General features: G+C 41.3%; 1 protein-coding gene across 1 annotated transcript in view; it reads left to right on the top strand.

Annotated features, from left to right (window-relative positions):
- The window catches only part of iars1 (isoleucyl-tRNA synthetase 1), a 46,005-nt gene extending 23,501 nt beyond the window's left edge, over window positions 1–22,504 (top strand). Inside the window, exons 16-34 of the mRNA XM_076110563.1 lie at window positions 541–735; window positions 1,013–1,099; window positions 1,719–1,802; window positions 3,830–3,974; window positions 4,936–5,056; window positions 5,242–5,333; window positions 5,808–5,885; window positions 6,505–6,626; window positions 8,899–9,001; window positions 9,359–9,442; window positions 12,390–12,564; window positions 14,824–14,936; window positions 16,864–16,959; window positions 18,660–18,836; window positions 18,979–19,099; window positions 19,285–19,410; window positions 19,916–20,062; window positions 20,889–21,041; window positions 21,453–22,504. Coding sequence (XP_075966678.1) covers window positions 541–735; window positions 1,013–1,099; window positions 1,719–1,802; window positions 3,830–3,974; window positions 4,936–5,056; window positions 5,242–5,333; window positions 5,808–5,885; window positions 6,505–6,626; window positions 8,899–9,001; window positions 9,359–9,442; window positions 12,390–12,564; window positions 14,824–14,936; window positions 16,864–16,959; window positions 18,660–18,836; window positions 18,979–19,099; window positions 19,285–19,410; window positions 19,916–20,062; window positions 20,889–21,041; window positions 21,453–21,535 — 2,302 coding nt within the window. The 3' untranslated portion in view covers window positions 21,536–22,504. The remainder of the gene's footprint in view (window positions 1–540; window positions 736–1,012; window positions 1,100–1,718; window positions 1,803–3,829; window positions 3,975–4,935; window positions 5,057–5,241; window positions 5,334–5,807; window positions 5,886–6,504; window positions 6,627–8,898; window positions 9,002–9,358; window positions 9,443–12,389; window positions 12,565–14,823; window positions 14,937–16,863; window positions 16,960–18,659; window positions 18,837–18,978; window positions 19,100–19,284; window positions 19,411–19,915; window positions 20,063–20,888; window positions 21,042–21,452) is intronic.
- The last annotated feature ends 220 nt before the right edge of the window (window positions 22,505–22,724 follow it).

The raw sequence follows: 22,724 nt of genomic DNA, 5'->3' as shown, positions 1-22,724 counted from the left end.
TGTGATGTTAATATTCTGTTGTTGTATTCATACAACTGAGGGAACTTTCCATACACATGGATTTATCTGGAGTTATTGGGCACCTCACACTTTGTAGCTACTACACCCAGGTTCAATTGTTTTCCTCCGTTTACGTGACTTTACTGAAGAAACCATTATTGTTTTTCACGGCCTGAGTCTGAGTGAGTCGGCGTGTGGAGTAAATGATTCCATATCCTTGTGTCTGAAGCTTGTGACCCAAGGCAATAACCGAGCTCATTCTAGTGGATGTCAGCACATCGTTAGCAACATTGTTTTTTTTCTTAAACCTCGTTCCCAGAGGTAAAAGATTATAAAAATCCTTGTTGTAGACTGCAGGCAAAAAAGCGTATAGACGCTTGGATCCATATAGTGTACAGATGTTTAAAAAGTGCCCCGCGGCAAAAAGAAAACCCTGAAATAAAACCAGACCGTTCAATTTGTTATTGCTGCCATTTGTCTTAACGGTTGTTCCTCCTTTCTCTTTCTCTCCCTCCTCCTGTCACCACTTTCTCTGCCCAGCATCGACGGTCTGACGATCCCGTCGCGGTGTGGTAAGGGCGTGCTGCGGAGGATCACGGAGGTGTTCGACTGCTGGTTTGAGAGCGGCAGCATGCCGTACGCCCAGGCCCACTACCCCTTTGAGAACAAGAAGGAGTTCGAGGACACTTTCCCAGCAGACTTCATCGCCGAAGGCATTGACCAGACGAGGGGATGGTAAGCTGTGGATGAATGGATAGATGGAAAGAGGTCGACGGATGAGGAATGGTAACATTGAGTCCTTCCCTGTTGAGTTCATTCAGGGAAATGACGAATGCAAAGCATGAATGGTGTGTTTTGAATTAAATAGAATAAAAGTATTAAATTAGTTAGTTTATTAAGTTAGTAGATGAGTTTTTTTCCTCAATCCTACCTCGGAGAAAGAATGACTTGTAATGTTTCAGTCCTGCTTGTCACGCTGACCTCGTGTGCTATCTTTTGCATCCTGCTGTAGGTTCTACACCTTGCTGGTGCTCTCCACAGCGCTGTTTGGCAAACCGCCCTTCAAGAACATCATCGTTAACGGATTGATACTCGCTAGGTGAGTCCATCGACTTATTACCAAACCCCTCCTTCTCATCTTTCTTTCATTTGCAAATAAAATTAATCTTTGTTAAAGATTGAGGCTGTTCTCTGTTTTTTGTTATACTTTTTTCCAGTCCTTCTAATTTCCCAATCAGGCTTTGGTTACACAGGCAATACTCAATAGCAGGGTTGCTTTTTGTCTTTAACAAGATTTGTTGACAGTAAGAACAATACAGGATATTGCCAACCTAATGCTGAGCTTTTTTTCTGCAGACGTTATTGTTTTCGTGTTGGCCTCCAATGATCCACTGGTTCCCGTCCTCTTTACTACCAATTTTATGTTCCTTTTCCTTTCCCTTCTCCACCTGCTAATTCATCCCCATTTCTTCCTGCCGTTTCTCATGGTCATTGTGGTTTGTGTGCTGCAACATTTCGCCCCGAGAGCCGCTCTACAACGGGGCTACTTGTCATGTCCTCAGCCCCGGGGTCTAAATGCAGCACTGTGGCCTGCTGACCTGGAAGGACTTGACTAATTTGAATACCAAGTGCTTGGTTTTCTGACATGCACTTTTGTGCATGCATGCATGCATGTGTGTGTATGTGCATTAATGCCTTTGCTTGTCTCACTCCTGCAGCGATGGACAGAAGATGAGCAAGCGCAAGAAGAACTACCCAGATCCAGGGCTGGTAGTGCAGCAATATGGAGCGGATGCCCTCAGGTCAGCTCTGTGCTTGAGTGTGTGTTTCTGAAGCATGAATGTCTTTGTGCCGGTGGCAGGGTTCTGTGTGTTACCATTAACCTACCTTATGTTATTAGCAGGCATGATTTTAAACGCTTTGAATCGCTGTCCACGCTTAATTAGGTTCAAACTTCGCCCTGCTAAAAGTAAAGACACGCACGCTGTACATACACGTTCATACACACGTTTCTCCTCATACATTCGCTCCTTCGCCCTGAGCAGTGAGAGTGCCATGGCCATATGTCCTAATGAATAAAGCACCATGAAGTTGCGCCATATGCTCTCAAACCGTATATATTGATGAAGAGTGAGTTGCAGAGATGAGGGGAAAAAAGGCGCACATGCGTTTGATAGAAACTGAAGCAGTGAGAGGGTGAAGTGTAGACTGTGAGGGTTTTTTTTGTTGGTATTTTCAGTGTCAACTGTCTTCATGTTGGCTCATTTTTAGGTATTTAACCATATAATGGTTCTGTCTATTCTGCATTTTATTTCAAGGCTATCTTCAGTAGTTGCTGCTATTAAAATCGCTCGCAGCCTATTGCATGAAGTTGCATCATCCCAGAGTCGTCATCAAAACCTTTTCCAGCCACTCTAACCCAGTGTGCTGACGCCTGCCACAGACTATTATATCCATATGGATTATTCAGATTCTCTTCCATTGTCATGTCAGCAGTGTCTTTATTTGGCCTCAATGGAGATAAGAGATTCATTTGCAATGGGATGCTGTTGGTAAAATTTGGTTTTGGCCCAAAAATGTGTGTAGAACCTATTGAAGGTGGACAGTTAAACTAATTGGAGCGAATCAAATCCAGATATGTTTGACCGCTGAATAGCTTTGCATTAAGAGAATGCTGCCTGCCTCACAGCTCTCTTTCAATGGTGTCTTTTAAGTGTTTTTATGTAACATAAAGTGAAGCGTTTACCTCAGATTGTTGTGGCAAGAAGGTTTGAACGTGGTTTTAACCGTCTGCACGCATCTGTATGAGCAACATACTGAAGTTCAAATGCTGACCATCAACGTGTACCTGTAAAATGTTGAACGAATGACATCGGCTGAAGCCCCCCTAAAATGTTCTTCAGCCCCCCCAAATAATTTTGCATTATTGGCTTTAAAAAATATATATTTTTATTTTTATTTTGGTGATGTCATTAAATTAAACTATTGTTTCTCACATGGACAAGTTATTTATAACTCTAACATGCTACATATGAGCGTGCGTTCTGGTTTGTATGTTTTCTCCCCCTTCAAATTACAATCCAATAGCCTATCATCATACTGAACGATATAAAGTTGACACTGTCAGGTCCATTCTCCATCCATTGTGTGCGGTCCCTTTAAGAATTAGGATTTGGGAGTGATGCGGATATGAACGCTAGTTTATCTTTCCTTTACAAGCAGGAAAATTATTTCTCTCTTTATTTGAGAAAAGTTCATATTTGTGTTGTCAAATTTCACTATGACCCTGAAATTCTGTCTCTTGTGTTATCATATACTGAATGCAAGCAAAACTACAGAGCAAAATCACACTCTTTCTGATTGAACCAATCTATGAGCTGTCTGAAACAATGGATATCCGCGGCCCCAAATGACGCAAACATGCCACTCCCCTTGGGGCTAAGCCCCCCTTTCTTTGAATCCTAGAAACGCCCCTGCTCAAACACAGTTCAGTAATTACCTGTGTACACACTGTTAGAGGTCTGCAAACTCCTGGGGACCCAGCGGGCTTGAGTCGGACTCAGACTCATTTAACTTCTCTTCTTTCATGTGTGTGTTTTTTTGCATGTATCAGAGAGAGCGTTGTCCTTTCATTGTGCCCATACACGCCTCTGCGCTGCAGCGTTTGTGTGTGTTTGCACGCATCAGTGTTAGCATTAGAGAACTTAAAGGGATCGGTGTCGGGCTAAAAAACTGCAGACTTTGCCGGGCTAGGGTTTGATTTTTATATATGCTCTCACTCACTCACTATCAATCCTGCCACACTGACCAATTCTGTCTCTCCTTATAGACTGTACCTCATCAACTCCCCTGTAGTGAGAGCAGAGACCCTGCGCTTCAAAGAGGAGGGTGTCCGAGACGTGTTGAAGGATGTCTTCCTGCCGTGGTATAATGCCTATCGCTTCCTGATCCAGAACGTACAGAGATTACAGAAGGTAATGAACAGAATCAAAAGCTCTTACCTTACATAACTCCTACTGTGTTGCTTTAGCTGTTCCTGGTCTAAACAGCACAGCAGTGCTTAATAGCACAGGAGATTGTTAGTGTTATTAACCAATTATTTAAAAAGTAATCACCGGAACAAAAAGGAAATCACTTGTTGTCAGAGCCATGAAATAATGCCGTAAAAGCTGCAGTAATACCTCGTCCTGGTGTCCCTCTGTGATCGGTTCAGTGGCTGAGGCTATTTGGGTCCAGATTGGAAGAAAACATCAGAAGCGTATCATTCGTTTTTTTAAAGATTATCCTGTGAGAGCAATTTTAAGAATAATTTAATTGAATAGAATAGATTCTTAGCTCTTCAGTCACTTTACATGAGCACGTTTACACTTACCAGCCTGTGAGTAAATTTAAACATATCAATGTTGCCACCTACAGAAAAATAAAGTAATATTTACTGCATTCTCACACACACACACACACACACACGCGCGCAGACAAACAAAACATACTTTAAAAATAATTAAAAAACAGATGTTCTTTTTCTGAGATTGTATAAATTAAATACAATTTATTTCCGATAATATAATGATAGTCTGTGAAAGCACTCTAACCTACTTAATAACTATATCGGTAACTTTATAAAGTTCCATAACAACAGCATTACTCAAAACACCCACACACCAACAGCAACTATCAAAATAGGAATGATTGTAGTTCTAACTCTGTTTGCCTGTAGGTGGCACATGTGAATAAATGCTGCAGAACATGCTAATGACTCACGACAGTGTTTCTTCTTTTTTTTTGCTTATATTCTTGTATATATATATGTGGTACAGGTATCAGGCCTGATTTCAGTGGCTTCGCATCAACTATATTGTGCTTCTTTGTATAAACAATGGTAACGTATGCACATGTTTTTGTTTAACTGTGTGTGCTCGTGTACTAATGTGTCAGGAGGACGAGATTCAGTTCCTGTACAATGAAAACACAGCGAAGCAGAGTGACAACATCATGGACAAATGGATTCAGTCCTTTACACAGTCCCTCATCCAGTTCTTCAAGGCTGAGATGGATGGTGAGCCAGATATCCTCAACACACACACACGCACACACTGCTGCCATCACTTCATATGGACAGTGGCTAAGAAGAAGTACTTAATATCTTCATATCGATCCCATCCGGTAACATGTTGATGTTGTTTCTGTATTCAGCCTCATTAAACTAGAAAGGACAAACTAGACTGTGGTTTCTTGTTGCAGCTTACCACCTGTACACCGTCGTGCCTCGCCTGGTCAAGTTTGTGGACATGCTCACCAACTGGTACGTGAGGACCAACAGACGCCGTCTGAAGGTGAGATAACTGCTCTGAATCGGTGCTTGTTTTGATTTAATGTTATTATGTAAGGCAGATCCAAGGCGCCGCTAATGACTAAAATGTATGGAGTCCCAGGAGGGACAATCACTAGCAGTAGTAGGATCCGATGAGTCAAAGTATAATCATACATCCGTGTATAAATACAGATGATGCTCCACTTTGCAGTTTATGTCCTGTATCTTTCTTTTTGTTGCTGTTTTGTTGAGCATTAAAATGATTCATTCGGTTAATGGAAACGGTGATTTAAGCTACCACAAAGTGTCTTCATCATCGCCACCATCTGCGGACATTTTGGAACAATCACTTTGTGGTCCTTCAAGTCAACATTCGGTTGAAGTGAATTGGGGAAACGTGCTGATGTGTGACGTGCTGATGTGCTCTTTTCTCGTTTCACTGTTCCAAGGGGATTGACTGTTTTTGTGTGTGTGTGTGTGTGTGTGAACTTTGTAGGGAGAGAGTGGCACTGAGGACTGCCTGTGGGCGCTGGAAACCCTCTTCAGTGTTCTGTTCTCCATGTGCAGGCTGATGGTGAGTCATACTCTGTGTGTGTGTGTGTGTGTGTGTGTGTGTGTGTGTGTGTGTGTGTGTGTGTGTGTGTGTGTGTGTGTGTGTGTGTGTGTGTGTGTGTGTGTGTGTGTGTGTGTGTGTGTGTGTGTGTGTGTGTGTGTGTGTGTGTGTGTGTGAAGAGATTGTATTGGGGAAATTTCTCGTGGTGAGGTTTTGCTTTTGTGTGTGCAAGACACGAAGAAACAACGCTGGTATGGACGCGGTGTATGTGCTGGCATGGCTATGAATTATGCATGAGCAGTAGGAGTTTTTATTTATAACACATTGAAGATGTTTGCATGTGAGGCGAGATGCACGCTAAGCACCAGTTAGCCTAACCCACATCAATACAGATCTGAGCTTCAGAAATGAATTAAGCATGGTTGAAAGAAAGTTACACTGGAAGTAACCTCACTCTGGCACCATTCTGTTTGAACTTTATCACCACTGAGGGGAAAAAAAACTACCGAAAAATCAGTTTTTTATGCTGATTATGCAGATGCTTCTGACTTTTAGACCTTATTGTCAGAAAATGTAAATTAACTACAGTACAGAGCATCTAATAATCTTCTCTTCCTTTTTTTCCCTTCCTTCTCCTCAGGCTCCTTTCACACCCTTCATTACAGAGATGATGTACCAAAATCTGCGTCACCTCATCGATCCCGCCTCTGTCGAAGAGAAGGACAGCAGCAGCATCCACTATCTCATGCTGCCCCAAGTCAGGTTGGAAAAAGCCTTCAATAAAGCTCAAATTTTTACGGACGTTGACCGATTCATTTAAAGCTTAAATTAAAGAGGAAAAATGGCAAAAGAGCCCCGAGAGTTGTCGCTATCCAAGAACTGAAAGTGTCTCTTGCGATTGTGATGGTCAATGTGTCACCTGTTTTCTCCTGGTCGCTCCCCACATCTTTTGAATATTGTACTTGGAGAAACCAGGTAGAAGTTGAGAATGTACGTACTCTTTATATGGAGTTTCCCCACAGTGTGTCATTGTGGAGGGCTGAAATACAGCCGACGTAAGAGGGATCTATCGCACTGTTATGAAATATATAAAGCTTTAGGGAAAATCATACATAAAGAAACTACATATTTATTCTAGAAACTAGATCGATCATGGAATGCAATGCATCAGGATCTGTCTAATTCGCTCACAAGGTGAGATCACAAAGTGAATGATCATCGTATATTCGCTTTGCAGTAAATATTTAGAGCAGCACGTCACAGTCCTATTAATGACAGGAATGAAAATAGACTTTATATCGTACCTTTCATCCACACAATGCAGATCAAATGTTTCAAAAAGGAGAACGTCCTTTCCTCAGAGGATATCTACTGTTAGTGCAGAGCTTAATCAGTCTCAGCTAGAGTGCGTGGCCTTGCTTTACCCCGATCGCATCACACTCTGAACTCCTCGAAGTGGACGCCTTTGAAGCTCAAAAGTCCACAGTAGTTTCTAAAGGAAGTTTCAGGCTTCACAGCAGCTGTTCTCTTTGGGTCTTAACCATTTATTCTCTTTATTCCTGCTGTTCGCTGCTTCCTCTTCCTCTGTGTTGTTAGTTGATACGCTGATCAAATAAATATACATGGGAATTATTAGTGCTGTAGATAAAGATTTGCTTTTGAGTCATTTCTGAGTAGATTTTCGGTTCATGTGTCAAATGCAAGGCTTTGTTTCTGGGTGATTAGTTAATCACAGATGCATTTTCCACTGCCCTACAAAGTTAGTTATAAGCAACAACATGGTCATCCGATACAGAGAAAGACATTGAAATCCTTGTGCACAGCTTCTCTCAGGTTCACTGCTATCGTCTCGATAAGCAGCCCAACCCTCTTTGTATTTTCAGAGTCAAACTGCCTTATTTAGAAAGCAAGGAGAGATTTAGAGAAGCAGAAATACAAAAGGCTTGTCTTTGACTGTCAGCCTCGCGGATGGATATTGCTCACAAAATATGACCATTTCATTCCCTTCACTCTTGCCTCGGTGGCTGATCAGTTTTGTAAAGCCCGGGAGGAATGACTAATTGCCCAAACTTAATTGCATCATCTTCAACAACGAAAAAGTTCTGACATGATTAAATATCCACTTGATTTAGCGTAAGGAAAATAGTTTGTGTAATGGTTCATATAATCTCTCCTGTCACTTTGGCAGCACTCAGTGCCGCGGCTTTGTTAGCCGCTTGTCCGTCCTGCTGTCGAATGGGACCACTTCACCCCCCCTCCCAAAGGTCAGCCACCAATCAGGCGGTGGGAAGAGCTGCTCCTCAATCAGCTCATTAAATGATTGGCTGTCCTTGGAGTGCTCTCCTCTCTCATTTTACGCCACTGTTGTGTGTGTGTGTGCACACATGGAGAAGCAGACTGTTGGAATAAATGAACAAGCATTGTGCACACACACACACACACACACACACACACACACACACGAGTGTGTGCTCCTCCAGACAGTTAGGGCTAATATCGCTATTATGCGTGATGATCTGGCTGTGCAGCTCTAATTTGAATACAGCGGTGGAAGTCACAGTGTACCTTATTAGTGGATGTTCCCGAGTCAAACTCTGGCGCTGGTGGTTCTGAACTCTCTTTGTTAAGATATATGGTACTAACCTTGTCGTGCTCTGTTATTCATTTTCCTCAATATAATAGTAATTTCAAATTTCTAAACCACTGATTAACCAGAATATGACGACCGTTGCCTGTAGGTTTTTTGGCAGAAACGCACCTACGTCCCCTCACTGTGACTTGAAATGGTACATCAGAAGGTGTGTAGTTTTAAAAGATGTTCTTCTCATCTTCCCACATCCACTTATTATAAGGAGGCCGCTCGGTCAGGTGGCACCCGTTGCAATTGCAAAAGTCTCACCAGGTTAACTTCCTCTCCCGTACAACCCAAACTGCAGAGTTCAGAGGTTATTCAGACGCTCGTACCATGGCATTGCAACGCTTCGTATGAGGTGGTGATGCTTAGATTTTCTTTATTTGTGTTTCTGTATTTCAGGGAGAGTGTGATTGACCAGCGCATCGAGAGCGCCGTCTGTCAGATGCAGTCTGTGATTGAGCTGGGCCGAGTGATCCGAGACAGGAAGACTCTGCCCGTTAAGGTGAATCATCGACTTTACTATTCTGTTCATACACTCCAGTATAAGAGGCACAGTGAATTAAGACTCTGGGAAACGTACGATATATCTGCTGATATCGGTAGCGATGTCGGCCGAGTAACAAGAAATTGCAGCACAGAAATGCCAAAGACATGTTTATGTTTTGTTAACTGTAAAATATCAATTATATTACTTGTTTACAGTTCTTTACAGGATCCCTAACTTGCTATAGCTCTCCCATAGATATGGCTTCATCATATTAATGCACTAAGTTATGTTGTGTTAAATATGACAACCCCATTTCTGTGTTTTTTTTGTGCTGGAACATATGACCCACTGTAATGTTGGTGTGTATTTCAGTACCCATTAAAGGAGGTGGTAGTTATTCACCAGGACGCAGAAGCTCTGAAAGACATTCAGTCCCTGCAGAAATACATCCTGGAAGTAAGTAGAACACGCTGTGATTGTGTGTTGATTTGTGCCGTAATGAAGTCGTCTTATTACTTTACCAGTTCTCTGCTTTAAGGAAAGAGGTGCATCTTCTGCTCATCTTTCCTATACGTTTTACTTTTGCTTTGATCAGTACCATTAGATGTTTAAGTGACAGAGTTAGCTCTCCCAGAACCTGCCAGCGTGTTCATTTGATAGAGGGGGGAGGGAGCAAATGCTCCCACGCAGTCTGTATCTTCAGCTGTAATTTAAATGTCTGCGGTTGGTTCATCTAAAAAAAAGGGGGTGGAGCAGATGCCTTGGAAAATGGTTTTACATTTGATCTACTCCAATTGCCACACATGCAAAACCCTTCATCAACTATAGACTTTTTTTTCCTCCATCACATGGAAACATTGAATTACTGTTAATGTGTTTGTGTGCTTCATAGTCACAGTAATAAGCATCGTTATAGTTCACGCAGCTCTCCTAGCTCTTGTTTTACATAAAGAGCCTGCAAGTTTGACTTTCCAGGTAAGGTCAAGACATCCTGTATGTTTAACTATATAAAAAACAATGCGTTTCCAATGTCAGTGTCTTTTTTTGATTTTTTTATAGCATTCACATAACATCATCAGTGTATTGTTATGTACTGTAAATTGCAGATTGATTACAAGTGTGTCTGGTCCATTCAGGTGCTGCCCAAAAGACTCAGACAGACTAATTGTCATTTAGTGCAGGAAGCCATTAAACTGACATTATCTCTTTGTCTTTGGGTTTGCTTTTGCACCAACAAAGCTCAATAAGTCAATGTTGTTCCACAGCCGACTCAGATAACTACTCTTCAGTAAGAATGTTTCAAGCTGTTCAATGCTTTACCTGGAAATGTTGAAGTCTTTCCATTCTTACTGATGCATCTTAGATGGAGAATTGATTGTGGCTCTTGTTTCCACATATGAGATGGGGATTACCTGTAGAAGGGCTGCTGGTGCAACCTTTTGTTGGAACCTTCAAGCTTAATCTTAGTTGGAGCCACTTCTTATCTCTCACTCTATTTGATTTCTGGTGAGGAAAACATTTAACCTTGCCGGCGTCTAGCTTCCCTCCAGTAAACAAGGTTTATTTGATCCTAACTGAGAGCACTTTAAGGTCCTGCAGCCCAGAGAAGAACCTTCAGACTCTCTTACTATTGATGTCGTTTCAGTTGAGCTGAGCTTCTGAAAGTTGGGATTCACCTTTTCACTGCGGCTTTTACTTAGATTCCTTCATTATTGTTCTATAATTATTACTATTTAACTGGTCCTTCTCTGTGATTCATTTAAATTTATTTTATCACTACCTAAATGTGCAGCGATTGGGCACCTATTGTTGTTATCGACTGGCTCGCTGACTGGTTGATTTCATGGCTGACTTGCTCTCTGAGTGAATTACATTTTCTGTTTACAGCACATGTCTGGAGCAATTACAGTTTTTAATTTGACTCCTACAGGATGTAACAAAGCATCTAGCTTAACTCGAGACCCTTCAGAATGGCCTTTCCAATGTATAGAGTAGCGGATACCATTGGCATTAATACTAGCACTGGCATATTTCAGTGGCAGACAGTGGCTAGCTGCTAGCTGGGCAGACAGCTAGCTGCTAGCTGTCTGCTAGCTGTCCGCCTCAGCTCAAGCCCACTTTTCGAGTTAAGCTGTGTCGTCAAGATGGCGACGGCCAGAGCCACTCACTTTGAGCTTCAAAACGGCTCTTCAGAAACCAGTGGGCGATGTGGTGGAAATGACTTCTCTTATTTGATACAGTCGGAAGTCTTATGGAAGAAAGTAGGCACACAATTGGATTGGCTGTTGATGGCTGTAGCTTTGATCAGCTTTGCGTTGCCGAGCTGAAGACGTTCAGTGGAAATATCCAATGACTTTGCTGTTTTATTTGACGGCGGCCTGAATATATTGCAATGCACCAACATCACACACAAACAAAGCCATAAATCACTTGAAGATAAGAGAGGTGCTTTTTGTGTCCTTTAGCGTTGATTCATTCCTATTTTCACAAACCAAGCTCAGCTCAAAACAGGAGTTCCAGCTGATATTTTCCACCCCACACTCAGCCCACTACAGCACTACAGCAGCTTATCTGTGCTCAGATATGCTCGAACTAAGTCCCGCTTTTCAGCGTGATTGACTGAAAGAAGCTGTGCATGGCAGGCCAGGGTGGGTGTCAGAATGTCTAAACTTAGTATCTCTATTGCTACACCAGATATAACCGGATCACAGATTTCTATCTCCATTTAGATTTAGGAATAAAATGTACTGTACTGAAAGTACTGCCTGTATAGGAGGACTCACTTACCAGTTGATTTCATGGCTGACTTACTCTGTAAGTGCATGACTCGATAGTAATCAAGTATTGATTTGCTCTTTACAGTACATGCCCGGGGTATTTAAAGTATTTAATTGTTTTCTCCAGTTGTGTTTTTGTTAAGTTTTCTATTAAGTTTAGCTTTAGTTCACTTTTAATGTGCATTGGCAGTTTAATGAATGCAGACAGTATTTTTGTAACTAACTAATTTATTTCAAGTCTTACATTGATTTTGGATTGATTGGACAGATGTTGGGTGCGTGAGTTTAAAAGGTTCAAAGGTTAAACTGAACAAATGCAACCGGGTCACTTAACATTTGCGTTGTTGCCAGGAGGGCTTTGTTCATTTTATTTAGCGAATGTTTTTGGCCTTTAATGATTTAACGACATGTAATGAAATTAGGTTTTTTTGTTATTTTTGCAGTGCACATTAAAATTGTATTTTATTTTATTTGTTTCAATTTTTTTATTCATTTTCATGTTTGTTTTTTAATCAACAGTAACAACCCTAGTAACTGGTACTCATCCATATACTTGGGAAGCGTCAAGGCAGCGACATGACCTTTTCTAAGACATAGGTTGTGTCTTTTTTCTTTTCATCTTCCAGGAGCTTAATGTGCGACAGTTGACACTGTCAACAGACAAGAACAAGTACGGGATCCGTCTGAGAGCCGAGCCGGACCACATGGTGCTGGGCAAGAGACTGAAGGGGGCCTTCAAAGCCATCACGGCTTCTATCAAGGAGCTCACCAGCGAACAGCTCGAGGCCTTCCAGAAAACAGGTATTGCGTGTGTTCTCAAAAAAAGACGCAAAATCTGTGAACTTAAAAATCAGACTCGAAGGAAAATCTTTAAACTTATGAAGTTCTCTTGTTTGCATTTACACATGTACGCCTGTGTGAATTTAGTTTTTTACCATGTACTTGTGGTCTTTATGCCAAAAACTAAATCAGTAGTCTGTGATTTAGTTTACACAATCATTAATGAGTGAAGAACAGCAGGTTGGTTTTAGGATTTTACACACATTTACAACTGCACAGTTGCTGCAAATTGTGTTGAAATCATATATATTTCACTAAAAGCTCAACTGTGAGTCCTTGCAATGAAGCCGAGTACAGACAGACGGGCAGTTTATCCTCCGAATGCCAAACCCTTACCCTTCTGAAACTATAATCAGAGCCGGAGTACGGATCAAAGCTCTGCAAGGTATCTTGTCTCTACAATTATAGAGAGACGAGGAGAGCCCCCAGAATCTCTGGGGAAGGAAGCAGTGGAGGTCAGCTGGGCTGTGGGAACTTAACATTTCCAATCACTCGGATGTTTGAAGTGAAGCCAATTGTAAGGAGAGAAGGAGGATGGGCGATGGAAGGAAAGAGATGGATGGTGGTAGAGGATGGTGGAAACACACAGATGACTGTGTGCAGCGGAACCAAGTAACATTTCACTGACTTGATATTAAAGCCAAGATGGGACGTTTTAGATTACAAAACCTGCTTTTACGGTGCTAATGTATAATGTTTCACCTATCGCTGTTAAAAGGAATAGTTCAACACAGTATCAAGCTTCAGGTAGCAGGCCTTTGGTGGAAGGTACACCACTGACTCTGAAATAATCTATACATGAAAAAGCTAACTACTCAGACTCAGTGTCCACTTTTAACCTCTTGAGCAATTTCTAGCTGAGAATCCGTTTCTCAGAAAACCTTTTTAGACTAGAAGGGGAGCGATTTGGCGAGAAACTGATGTGCGTTCATGACCGTTGGTTGTATGACTCAATATTCCTTACCTGCAGCTTTTGATCCCATCCCAAAGAGGTTAAGAGAGAAGGTGGAAAAGAGCGGAGAAGCAGGGAGGGACACAGGAAATCAAACCATGGAAATCTATGATTAGAGAGAAAGGGAGTGACTGTTTCACCCAGCCTCTGGGTTTGGAGAAGAGGAGAGGAGAACCCTGTCATGGTTTTTAGTCGGGACACAGACGGGGGTAATTGCTGCCACTGGCAAAATGGAGATATAAACCTGACTAGAATGGGTTTGCTGTATTGTTTAAAAGCTCAGATCTCGTGTGGATTTGGCCAGGAAAGACTGCAATGTGAGGAATCTGAAAAAGCAAGCAAATACTGGTTTAGACCCATGCCAATTCAAAACAAAGCCCCGGCATGCATGCGGGTTAAGAGAGCACTTTACTCAGTATGATTAGGTGTAATTGAAACCATTTCTAGAATCCGTTCCACGAGACAAACACCGAACTAAATAATCATTTCACACTATCAGTTGGCACTGTATTGAAATTGAATTAGGAGAATAGCCCGGCAACTAATTGTTTATCATCCAATCTGCATTAAAGTCTGTTGTCAGCATCGATTTAATCATAATGGGCATCAATATATAGATAATTTTCTAATGCATAAATGGATTTTCATCCTCTCTTAAATTATACATTTTCTGTAATTAGACTGGTGGTATTTTAGATTTATAGAAAGCATCTGAAAATCTGTACGTCTAGTTGAGTTTTTATGTTATTATTATTATCTAGTTTAACTATTACGTAGTGATGTGAGTGATCCAACAAAACTGTTACTTCCAAACAGTTCAAAATTGTTCTTTATTTCGTGTCACTCGACATCCAACTGACAACGCACCAGAACATTGTTCATCGTCGTCTGTGTAGACTCAACCACATTGTTTTGTCCGAGAATATCCCGACCCAAGAGGAACATCTTAATATTTGTGGTAGCAAATTGTTTTGATGAATGTATATTAATATATTATGGTTTGACCCATTTTCTCACAGCCCCTGGTGAGTTTTGTGTGGGCTGTATGCTTTATGGTGGTTCAGATATGTGGTCTGATGATGCTGAGACACAGTAGGGTTCCACTGGTGTTGAATTCTGCACGAACAGCAAATCTACGTATACTTACAATTCATTCGCTGTTCTCTGACTCGATGGAAGTCGATGTTGTTTTTTTCCCCCCATATTTTTAGGTTCAGTACCATAACTGTAGTTCTGAACGTTTCCATGTTGTTGTGGTTCATGTTAAGGATCCATCGAGGTGGACGGCCATGAGCTTCATGAGGAGGACCTGAGACTCATGTACACCTTCGACCAGAGCTCTGGCTCAGCAGCGCAGTATGAAGCACACTCTGATTCACAGGTATACTTTACATTTAAACCCAATCATTTTTGCATTAGATTAGTTTTTGCATGCACATTTAACATCATTCAGGAAAAAAAGCATAAAAATAAGATTTTTTTCTTGATTTTCTGTGGACAAACATAGCTTCCCTGTTTAAAGGGACAGTTAAACCCAAAAGCACATATTTTTCCTCTTACTTGAGTGCTATTTATCAATGTGGATTGTTTTGATGCGAGTTGCCTAGTTTTGAAGATATCCGCCGTAGAGATGTCTGCCTTCTGTCCACTATATAATTATAATGCGACTCTATGCGCCATTTTCATTTGAAATACTCACCAGCAATGTCTTTTTCCATAACTCATGATCAAGATAATCCACAGACCTTCTGAGCAGTTTCATGTAGGAACTATTTTCTTTCAACCATAGTTCCTTCTTTTCTCGGCTAGAAAGAGAATAATTATTACCCAAAATGTGAGGCTGTTCCTTAAAACCTTGTAGCAGTTGCATCCTTTTTATTTGAATGAATATAGATATAGATTTTTATTTTACTACTTTTAGTTGGTTTCAATATTTTCCTACTTTATTTCCTACACTTGCGGCTCCCGTCATAATTGATTGTATCACATATTCTTTTTAACTTGTGAAAGTTGACATATCATTCATGTCCTTGTTTTAAAGGGTTATAAATAATTGTTAAATTTCAGTCTCTTGTTAACGAAAAGGTATAGAAATACACACACACACACGTACAGTACACCCCCCTCTCTCCTTACTGCCACCTTACTATTAGATTGAGCTGCAAAGTCTAATGTAACCTGATATTTTAATATAGATATATATATCTATATGCCTTTCCACGGCTGCTCCTGCACCAAGCCGCCATATACTGTAAATGCATTTATTCGTCCTCACTGTGAGTGTGATGTATGAAATCATTTCACGGCTAAGTGGAAAGCGGCATGTATGCGTTTCCCACAGGCCCTCTCTAATCAGTGCTCCTCCAACCGTGCACACACCACACGGCTGCACCTTCATACCAGTTTACTGAGCTGGCTTTTTAGTTCTCTCTGTTACTCTCGCTCGCTCGCACTGACTCTCCAGCTCCCATCTGTCTGTTTCTCTGTTCTTTCTCTCTCATATTCTTTGCTTTTGTGGACTTTTCTCAGTCACTCTGTAATCCTTTTTTTTTCTTCCCATGGTGAAGTGTTCGGGGCTCGCAGCAGCAGCACAACAGACACTCAATATTGTCATTATTGCTGCGTGGGTGGTTGTTGTTGTTTTTTATTACTTTTACATTATAAATGTTTGAACAACAGTGTAAGGCAGATTTATTACATGAAGGTTGCTCGCTGCCTTGTCAGCTGTATAGTTGTTAGCGCGTGGCTGAAGGAGTCTGGTCACTGAGTGGAAGTCCAAGATCTTCATGTCAAGTGAAATGATGTCACACTCTTCTACTACTCTGTCAGATGGACATTGCAGTAATTGTGGGGTGTACATGATGAGAGTACAACCTGTCAGCATTCATTTTGTAGGAGCTCACTGTTTGTTGTTATAGTAACATGAAAACATTTAATTCATGCCTTAACTACATCACCTCGGCAAGGGAGTCAACAAGCGTTGTTTAGGGTGCCAACCTACAACTGGCTAAAGTAGATACTTAGTTGATTAATAAAAAAAATAATAATATAAATGTATAAATTAAACATTTGTTTTCTTACAATATACCTCAGAATTCTGTATTTCTCTTTGCCCAAATATTGAAACTTAATATCCGAAAGAAAGCCTTATATTTGTGCTCAAATACATATTGAATGAGTCTGGTTTGCCCACACTTATTGTTGTTGAATTGAGCCGATACTGATACAGGTGTCTTTTGGTAACATCAGTTCTGTAAATATGTAGTTTAAAAGCCCTCCTGTTGTCCTCTGGGTCTGCTGTCCTCCAGGTTCTTGTGCTGTTGGATGTCACCCCGGACCAGTCCATGATGGATGAAGGCGTTGCCCGAGAGGTCATCAACCGCATTCAGAAACTACGCAAGAAGGTGGGACATTTATTTCAGGAGCACTACTAGCTCTGGAAACCAGAGTGACACATAACACACTACTAGTGAATTTTACAATCCAGTGTCTAATGAATAGAATACAACATATTAGAAACAGTTTGCCAACACATGTAATCAGGGCTGTGCCAGGGTGAGCAAAACATGCCACTGAGGCGGTTTTACTGGAAGACAAAATACATAATAATAATAATAATACGTCGCAAGACATCTAAGCAAGCCGCTGTGGTGGACGTTTGTCACTCTTTTCTGACATTTTATAAACTATGAATTGATTGTAATGAAAGTTATCGGTGGTTGCAGCCTCACAATGTAGACCAAGCATAAATAAATGTGCTGTATCATTTTGTTACATTTCCCTCCTGATCACCCCGTGCTACCCCTTTCCTCTTTATGTCCCATGCTAATTCTGTCAGGGCAGTTTTCAAATCTTTCCACTGCAGCGTCACAGTTAGAAGTTTCTCCATCATAAGGCAGGCTTAATGGAAGCTTAATTACAGTCTGGCCCCTTTCGGATTCTAATGTTGGAGCTTTGAAGTGGTCTGGGGAGTAAAGACGGATTAGCCAACAGCCTCTTGTTTTCACAAGCAACAAACTGTTTTTTCCGTCCCCCTATAGCAGTGGTGTGCTCTGGCTCCCGGCCAGGCTAAATTCCTCCAGTTATTTCAAACTGAGATCTGTTAAGAATTTTCCACCCCTGCGATGGGAATTAATTTTGAGCAATTCTTTGACATGTTTGGTTGTAGTTTGTGGGTGTGCATGCGTGTCTTAATCAGTGTTTTTGTGTGGGTATTTGTGTGTTAACATATGCAGGGTTGAGAAACGGAGGTCAGCGTTTCCTTTTCGTTATTGGACTTGACTGGAGAACTGGAGATAGCTGTAGTTCTGTGACTTAACACACACAAACACTCTCACACACTGTACTAACGCCTTCAGGGTAGGGTCAGTACCTTGACTTGGCAGGAAAAGCCTATAAACCTTCCTCCATTGATTGACTGCTTCTCTGTATCTAGCTAACGTTATTCCTCTGCCCTTGAGCCACATACTGCAACATGCGTGTGTGTGTGTTTGTGTGTACTATACAGTCAATGTATGTGTTTAGGGCTGTGCACACATGTGCAGGGGCTGCACACTGAAGATTAGAATGAGATCAATGTGTTTGAATGTGTCAAGGTTAGAGGAAGCTGTCAGCACACAATGCCAAAATAGACAGGCTTTCATCCAATGAAAAAGCTCCCCTTGTTCCCCCTCCCTTTATTTGGTCCTACACTGTCTGTTTTTTGCTTTTTTTTAACCCCCTCCTTCTCTTCTTTTGGCTGCCTTTTCATTGTGTTACCCCCCCATTACTTCCTTCTTTAGGTCATTGTTTCTTACAGATTTAGTTTTCTTATAGAAGAGAAAAAAGCTTTGAAGAGAATTACTTGTCATAAAATTGGGATTCTTTGCGTCCTCTGCAATCATTTTTTTAAATCAGATAACAGATTTTTCTATTATTCTGCATCGTTGTTTGAAGAGTTATTCAAGCAGTACTTTAAACATATTCACTCACTAATGGTTCCTGTTGTCTTTCAGCTCTTTTGCTCAAACAAACATCCGTACTTATATTCTGAATGATACTGTACTTGGTATTCGTTTACATAGTAAAACCCCACTACCTGTCACTCAACCACCGTGTCTCACAGGGCCATTTGGTGCCATCAGATGAGATAACTCTGTACTACCGCTGCCAGCCAGAGGGGCAGTACTTGGGCTCTGTGATCCAGGCTCACACTGACTTCATCCTGGCTACCACCAAGGCTCCACTGCTGCCCTTCCCCATCCCCAAGACTGCCAGCGTCATCATAGAGGAAAAGACTCAGGTATGAAATGACACCTCAGGGCAAGCAGGAATATTGTTCAAAAAATGTTCTGCTTAGTGATTCCCATATCACCATTGTCTGAATGTAGTTGTGTTATAAGTCATAGTATGTCTTTGTCATGCTCTTCTTTCCTTTCCTGCAGCTGAAGGGCTCAGACCTGGAGTTAACCATAGTAAAGGGATCTTCAGCCCCTCGGGCTCTTTTAAATGGACCAGCTTGCACCTATGTGAACGTCAGGGTGAAGGTCAACAACACAGAACAAGGTAGCACATTGGAAGGCCAAAAAGCAAGTCTGTTCTTCCAGCCAGAAAAGATTTAACAAGAAAATGTGCAACAGTTGAACTGTCGATAGAAGTTGCTCCAGCCTCGGTTATTTAGCATTTCACTCTGTAAACTGTTTAGCTATGTCAATAATCCTGTAATCCTGGCTGACTCGTTCCTTGTTCAGAGGGGGTGGTGCTGTTGGAGAACCCGAAAGGCGATAACAGACTAGACTTGGACAAGCTGAAGAAAGTGTGCGGCAGCATCTTTGGAACCAATAACGCCCAACTCAGGTTCTTCAACGGCGGGACTGGTGAGAACTGGTTTTGGACCCTTAGAAAGATATAAATGCAGCGAATCGCTGTTACGGTTGAAACATCTGCCATCTCCTATTACTCCCACACAATATTTATAATTTTCCTAATACCTATATGATATTATTATGGAAGTGCACATACATGTGCGTGTGTGCGTTTAACTAAAATGTGTGGCTAGCTAGCTTCACTGAGAACACACACTGAGCACCTGCCTTGTCAGCGGGCTACATAGCTGTAGCTAACTTTTGTCATCAAACTACACCAGCTAGTGCAGGTGCTATTAACCCACCAGACACTGTACTGGATGCTGGTGAAGCATCACTGTATAAACTCTTGTATCAGTAGGTAAAGCATTTAGCCTGCGAGCTAACCATAGTTAGCTATCTAATGCTGCTTTTTTTCAGTTTAGTTTGTTTGGCATTATGAGAAGGAAAAGAAAATCAAATATAAACGTTTCTAGCTTCTTCCAACTGATGGTGTGCATTTGTGTGTTCATTGCAGAGTTGACCAGTAAAATGGACCTTCAGGCTTTGAGCGGTAAAACATTGTCAGTGACTTCAGGCTCTTCCCCCCCTGGTCAAGCCCCCAGCACCGACACCCTCCTGTGTCCTTACGTTAACCTGCTGCTCTGCAACGCACAGCCAGCTGGTGAGAAAAACACACACACAACCACACACATACTGTACATATAGCCATGCACAACTGAAGTCAGTCCTTCTCACTGTTTAAAAGGCTGCCATTCATCTTTTTAATTATAATCAACCGATCCCCTGGGCAGAACAAAACCAACAATGAATTTAGCCTGCTGACAATTTTAGCCTGGCTATTTCTGAAAAGAAAGTGTCCAACACATAATCCCCCATTAACCCGCAAGTGTTGTAACGCTTTGTTTTTTTTGGGTTGTTTAAAACCCAAAAAACCCTCTGGCTGTAGCTTCATATTTACCAGACAAACATGAAAGCAAATACATGTTTTTCCCAAAATGTCCAACCATTCCTTTAACTACTTTCTATACTGTCGGGTATTTTAAACTATACTAATACATCATATTTGATATGTTAATTATACGTTTTGTGTATAAACTCATAATCTGCACAGTAAATAGAAACTGTGCTTTGTTCTTTTGTTTATTTTACACACACTCATTGTGTGTTGTACTGTGTTCACTTTACTAAAGAAAGTGTACCATAATCCATCTTATGCTTAAAGTAATTCACACTCGAACACTTTCCCCCTCGCCCCTCTGACCCTCCATCTACCTATTGATCAGTCTGTCTCTTGTTGATCTATCATTCCTCCTCTCTCTCTCTCTCTCTCTCTCTCTCTCTCTCTCTCTCTCTCTCTCTTGTTTGTCCCGTGGCTTTGCTCAGGCTTGTTACCTTTACAGGACTTCAAGCCAATCTGGTCTTGATTTGTAAAGGAAAGGAAGTCCGTCTGGTTTACTTCTCTTCAACACTCTTCCTATCTCCCCCAGAATGCCAGACCGGAGAGGTGGGCACCCTCCTGCTGGTGAATCCAGTGGGTCAGAATGCGCTCCACTACTCAGGCCTGCTGTCTGAGGCTGCCAAGGTGTTCGGGCTCCGCAGCAGACTGCTTAAACTCTACCTGGACGAGGACCTCACCCAGGGTAAGATGAAAAGATGGCGGATACCATTTTGACTATAGCGTCCACTTTGAAGACTTTTAAACTGATTTAGGGCCAATAATACAGCGGGAGGAACATAGTTTTTACCTTCATCATGTAACGGGTCACTGAGAGGAAGTGAAGTGGCTATGATATAATGGCACGATGTGATAAAGTTCGGTATTATGGATGGAAACTTTACAGCACATTCCTTAGTGGCTTTCCAGAGTTTTTTTTCAATTATCTCATTTAAATAAACTAACCTAACCTCCCAATGTGAGCAGGTTGAGATCTTTGCAGTTTTTTTTGAAAACTCTGATCTGTTGTGATCGCTTAAATGTTTTTCCACAACTTAATTTTAGCTGACTAGATAGAAATAAACATACTTTGTAACTGTTTGTTTTTGTTTTTCAGAGCTGCCAGCTGATTCATCGGTAAAATCTCTAGACACCAAAACCCTGTTTGTGCGAGTTCTTCCAACATCTGCCGAGGCCTAAATCCAGAGGAGCCGTCTTTAGGAACATTTGTCTCAGATGACTCACAGGTTCCCTGAATGAGGTTTTTTACCAGTTAAATTCCACAAATAGTCCCGTTGGTGTTTGACATTTGTTTCTGAAATCCTGATGCAGAGCAGGTTTGTCTGTCAAGTTCACACGTTTTAATTCATTGAGTCACTATCAGCCACGTCTTGAAATGTCTTAAGACGACTTAAGGCACGAAATGAGTGTCTTGATATTTTGATTTGTTTCAATGCATTTCAAGATGTGATGATAGCTCTAACTCATCATCGTATTTAGCCGAGACTTCCCTTGTACGGCCTTGTGACAGTTTCTAAGACAGAACAGCGTGTTGCTGGGTTTTATTATTCTGGACAGAGGAGAGATGCACTATCATCATTTTTACACTAGAAAGTGGACGCACTTAAAAAAACAGAACGATTGTTTATACATAACAGCTTAATAGACTCGCTGGATAGATGTGTAAGTGTGATAGAAGGAAAACCTGACATCAAACTACCCAGGAAGAAATGCCAAAGTCTTGTTTTTTACTGCAGAATTCTTTTCAGTCATGTTTCAATATTTCTTCTTGGACTTCACAGAACTGTCTAAACTGTCTAGCTGTAAACCCATGTATGTTTTTGTCTTTATTATGCTTATGTTAAAAAATGATGCAAGCTACTTCTGTTATTTGAGGTGAGCTTTGTCCAGAATAATCATTGCTCTGGCTCATCATCGGGGAAACAATTTGGCCGGTTGTGCTTACACACGATTTAGAATTGAACAGATAAACCTGCTGCTCATTGCATTGGGAATCCTCTGACAATTGTAAAGGCATTTAAAAGGTGAAATGGATTTTCGGGCTGCTGCTGTACCTCAAGGACAAAAGTGTTCTCTATTAAAAAGAGCAACAAATGGATAATGTACTATTTTAAGTGACAAATGGAATAAATCAAAGGTGAATCGACATTCTTTTTTTTTTCCTTCTGCTCACTAAACCTCTGAATGACAAGAAGAGACGCATCATGTCTGTGACTTAGCTGCAGATGTGGAACATTTAGTTTGCCTTTGTTTTCCTGGTACTTTCACTGAGTGCAAGGTTAGAGAACAAGTCTAACAAAGGGGATTAAAAATGGCTTCGGCAGCAATAAAACATAATGAAAAGGAATAGTTTTACAAAATCGGTTAA

Source organism: Anarhichas minor, unplaced genomic scaffold (assembly GCF_050575085.1).
Source record: "Anarhichas minor isolate MPS153535 unplaced genomic scaffold, ASM5057508v1 ptg000043l, whole genome shotgun sequence".
Lineage (NCBI taxonomy): Eukaryota > Metazoa > Chordata > Actinopteri > Perciformes > Anarhichadidae > Anarhichas > Anarhichas minor.
Note: the sequence above shows the minus strand (reverse complement) of the source record. Positions and strands in the feature narration are given on the sequence as shown.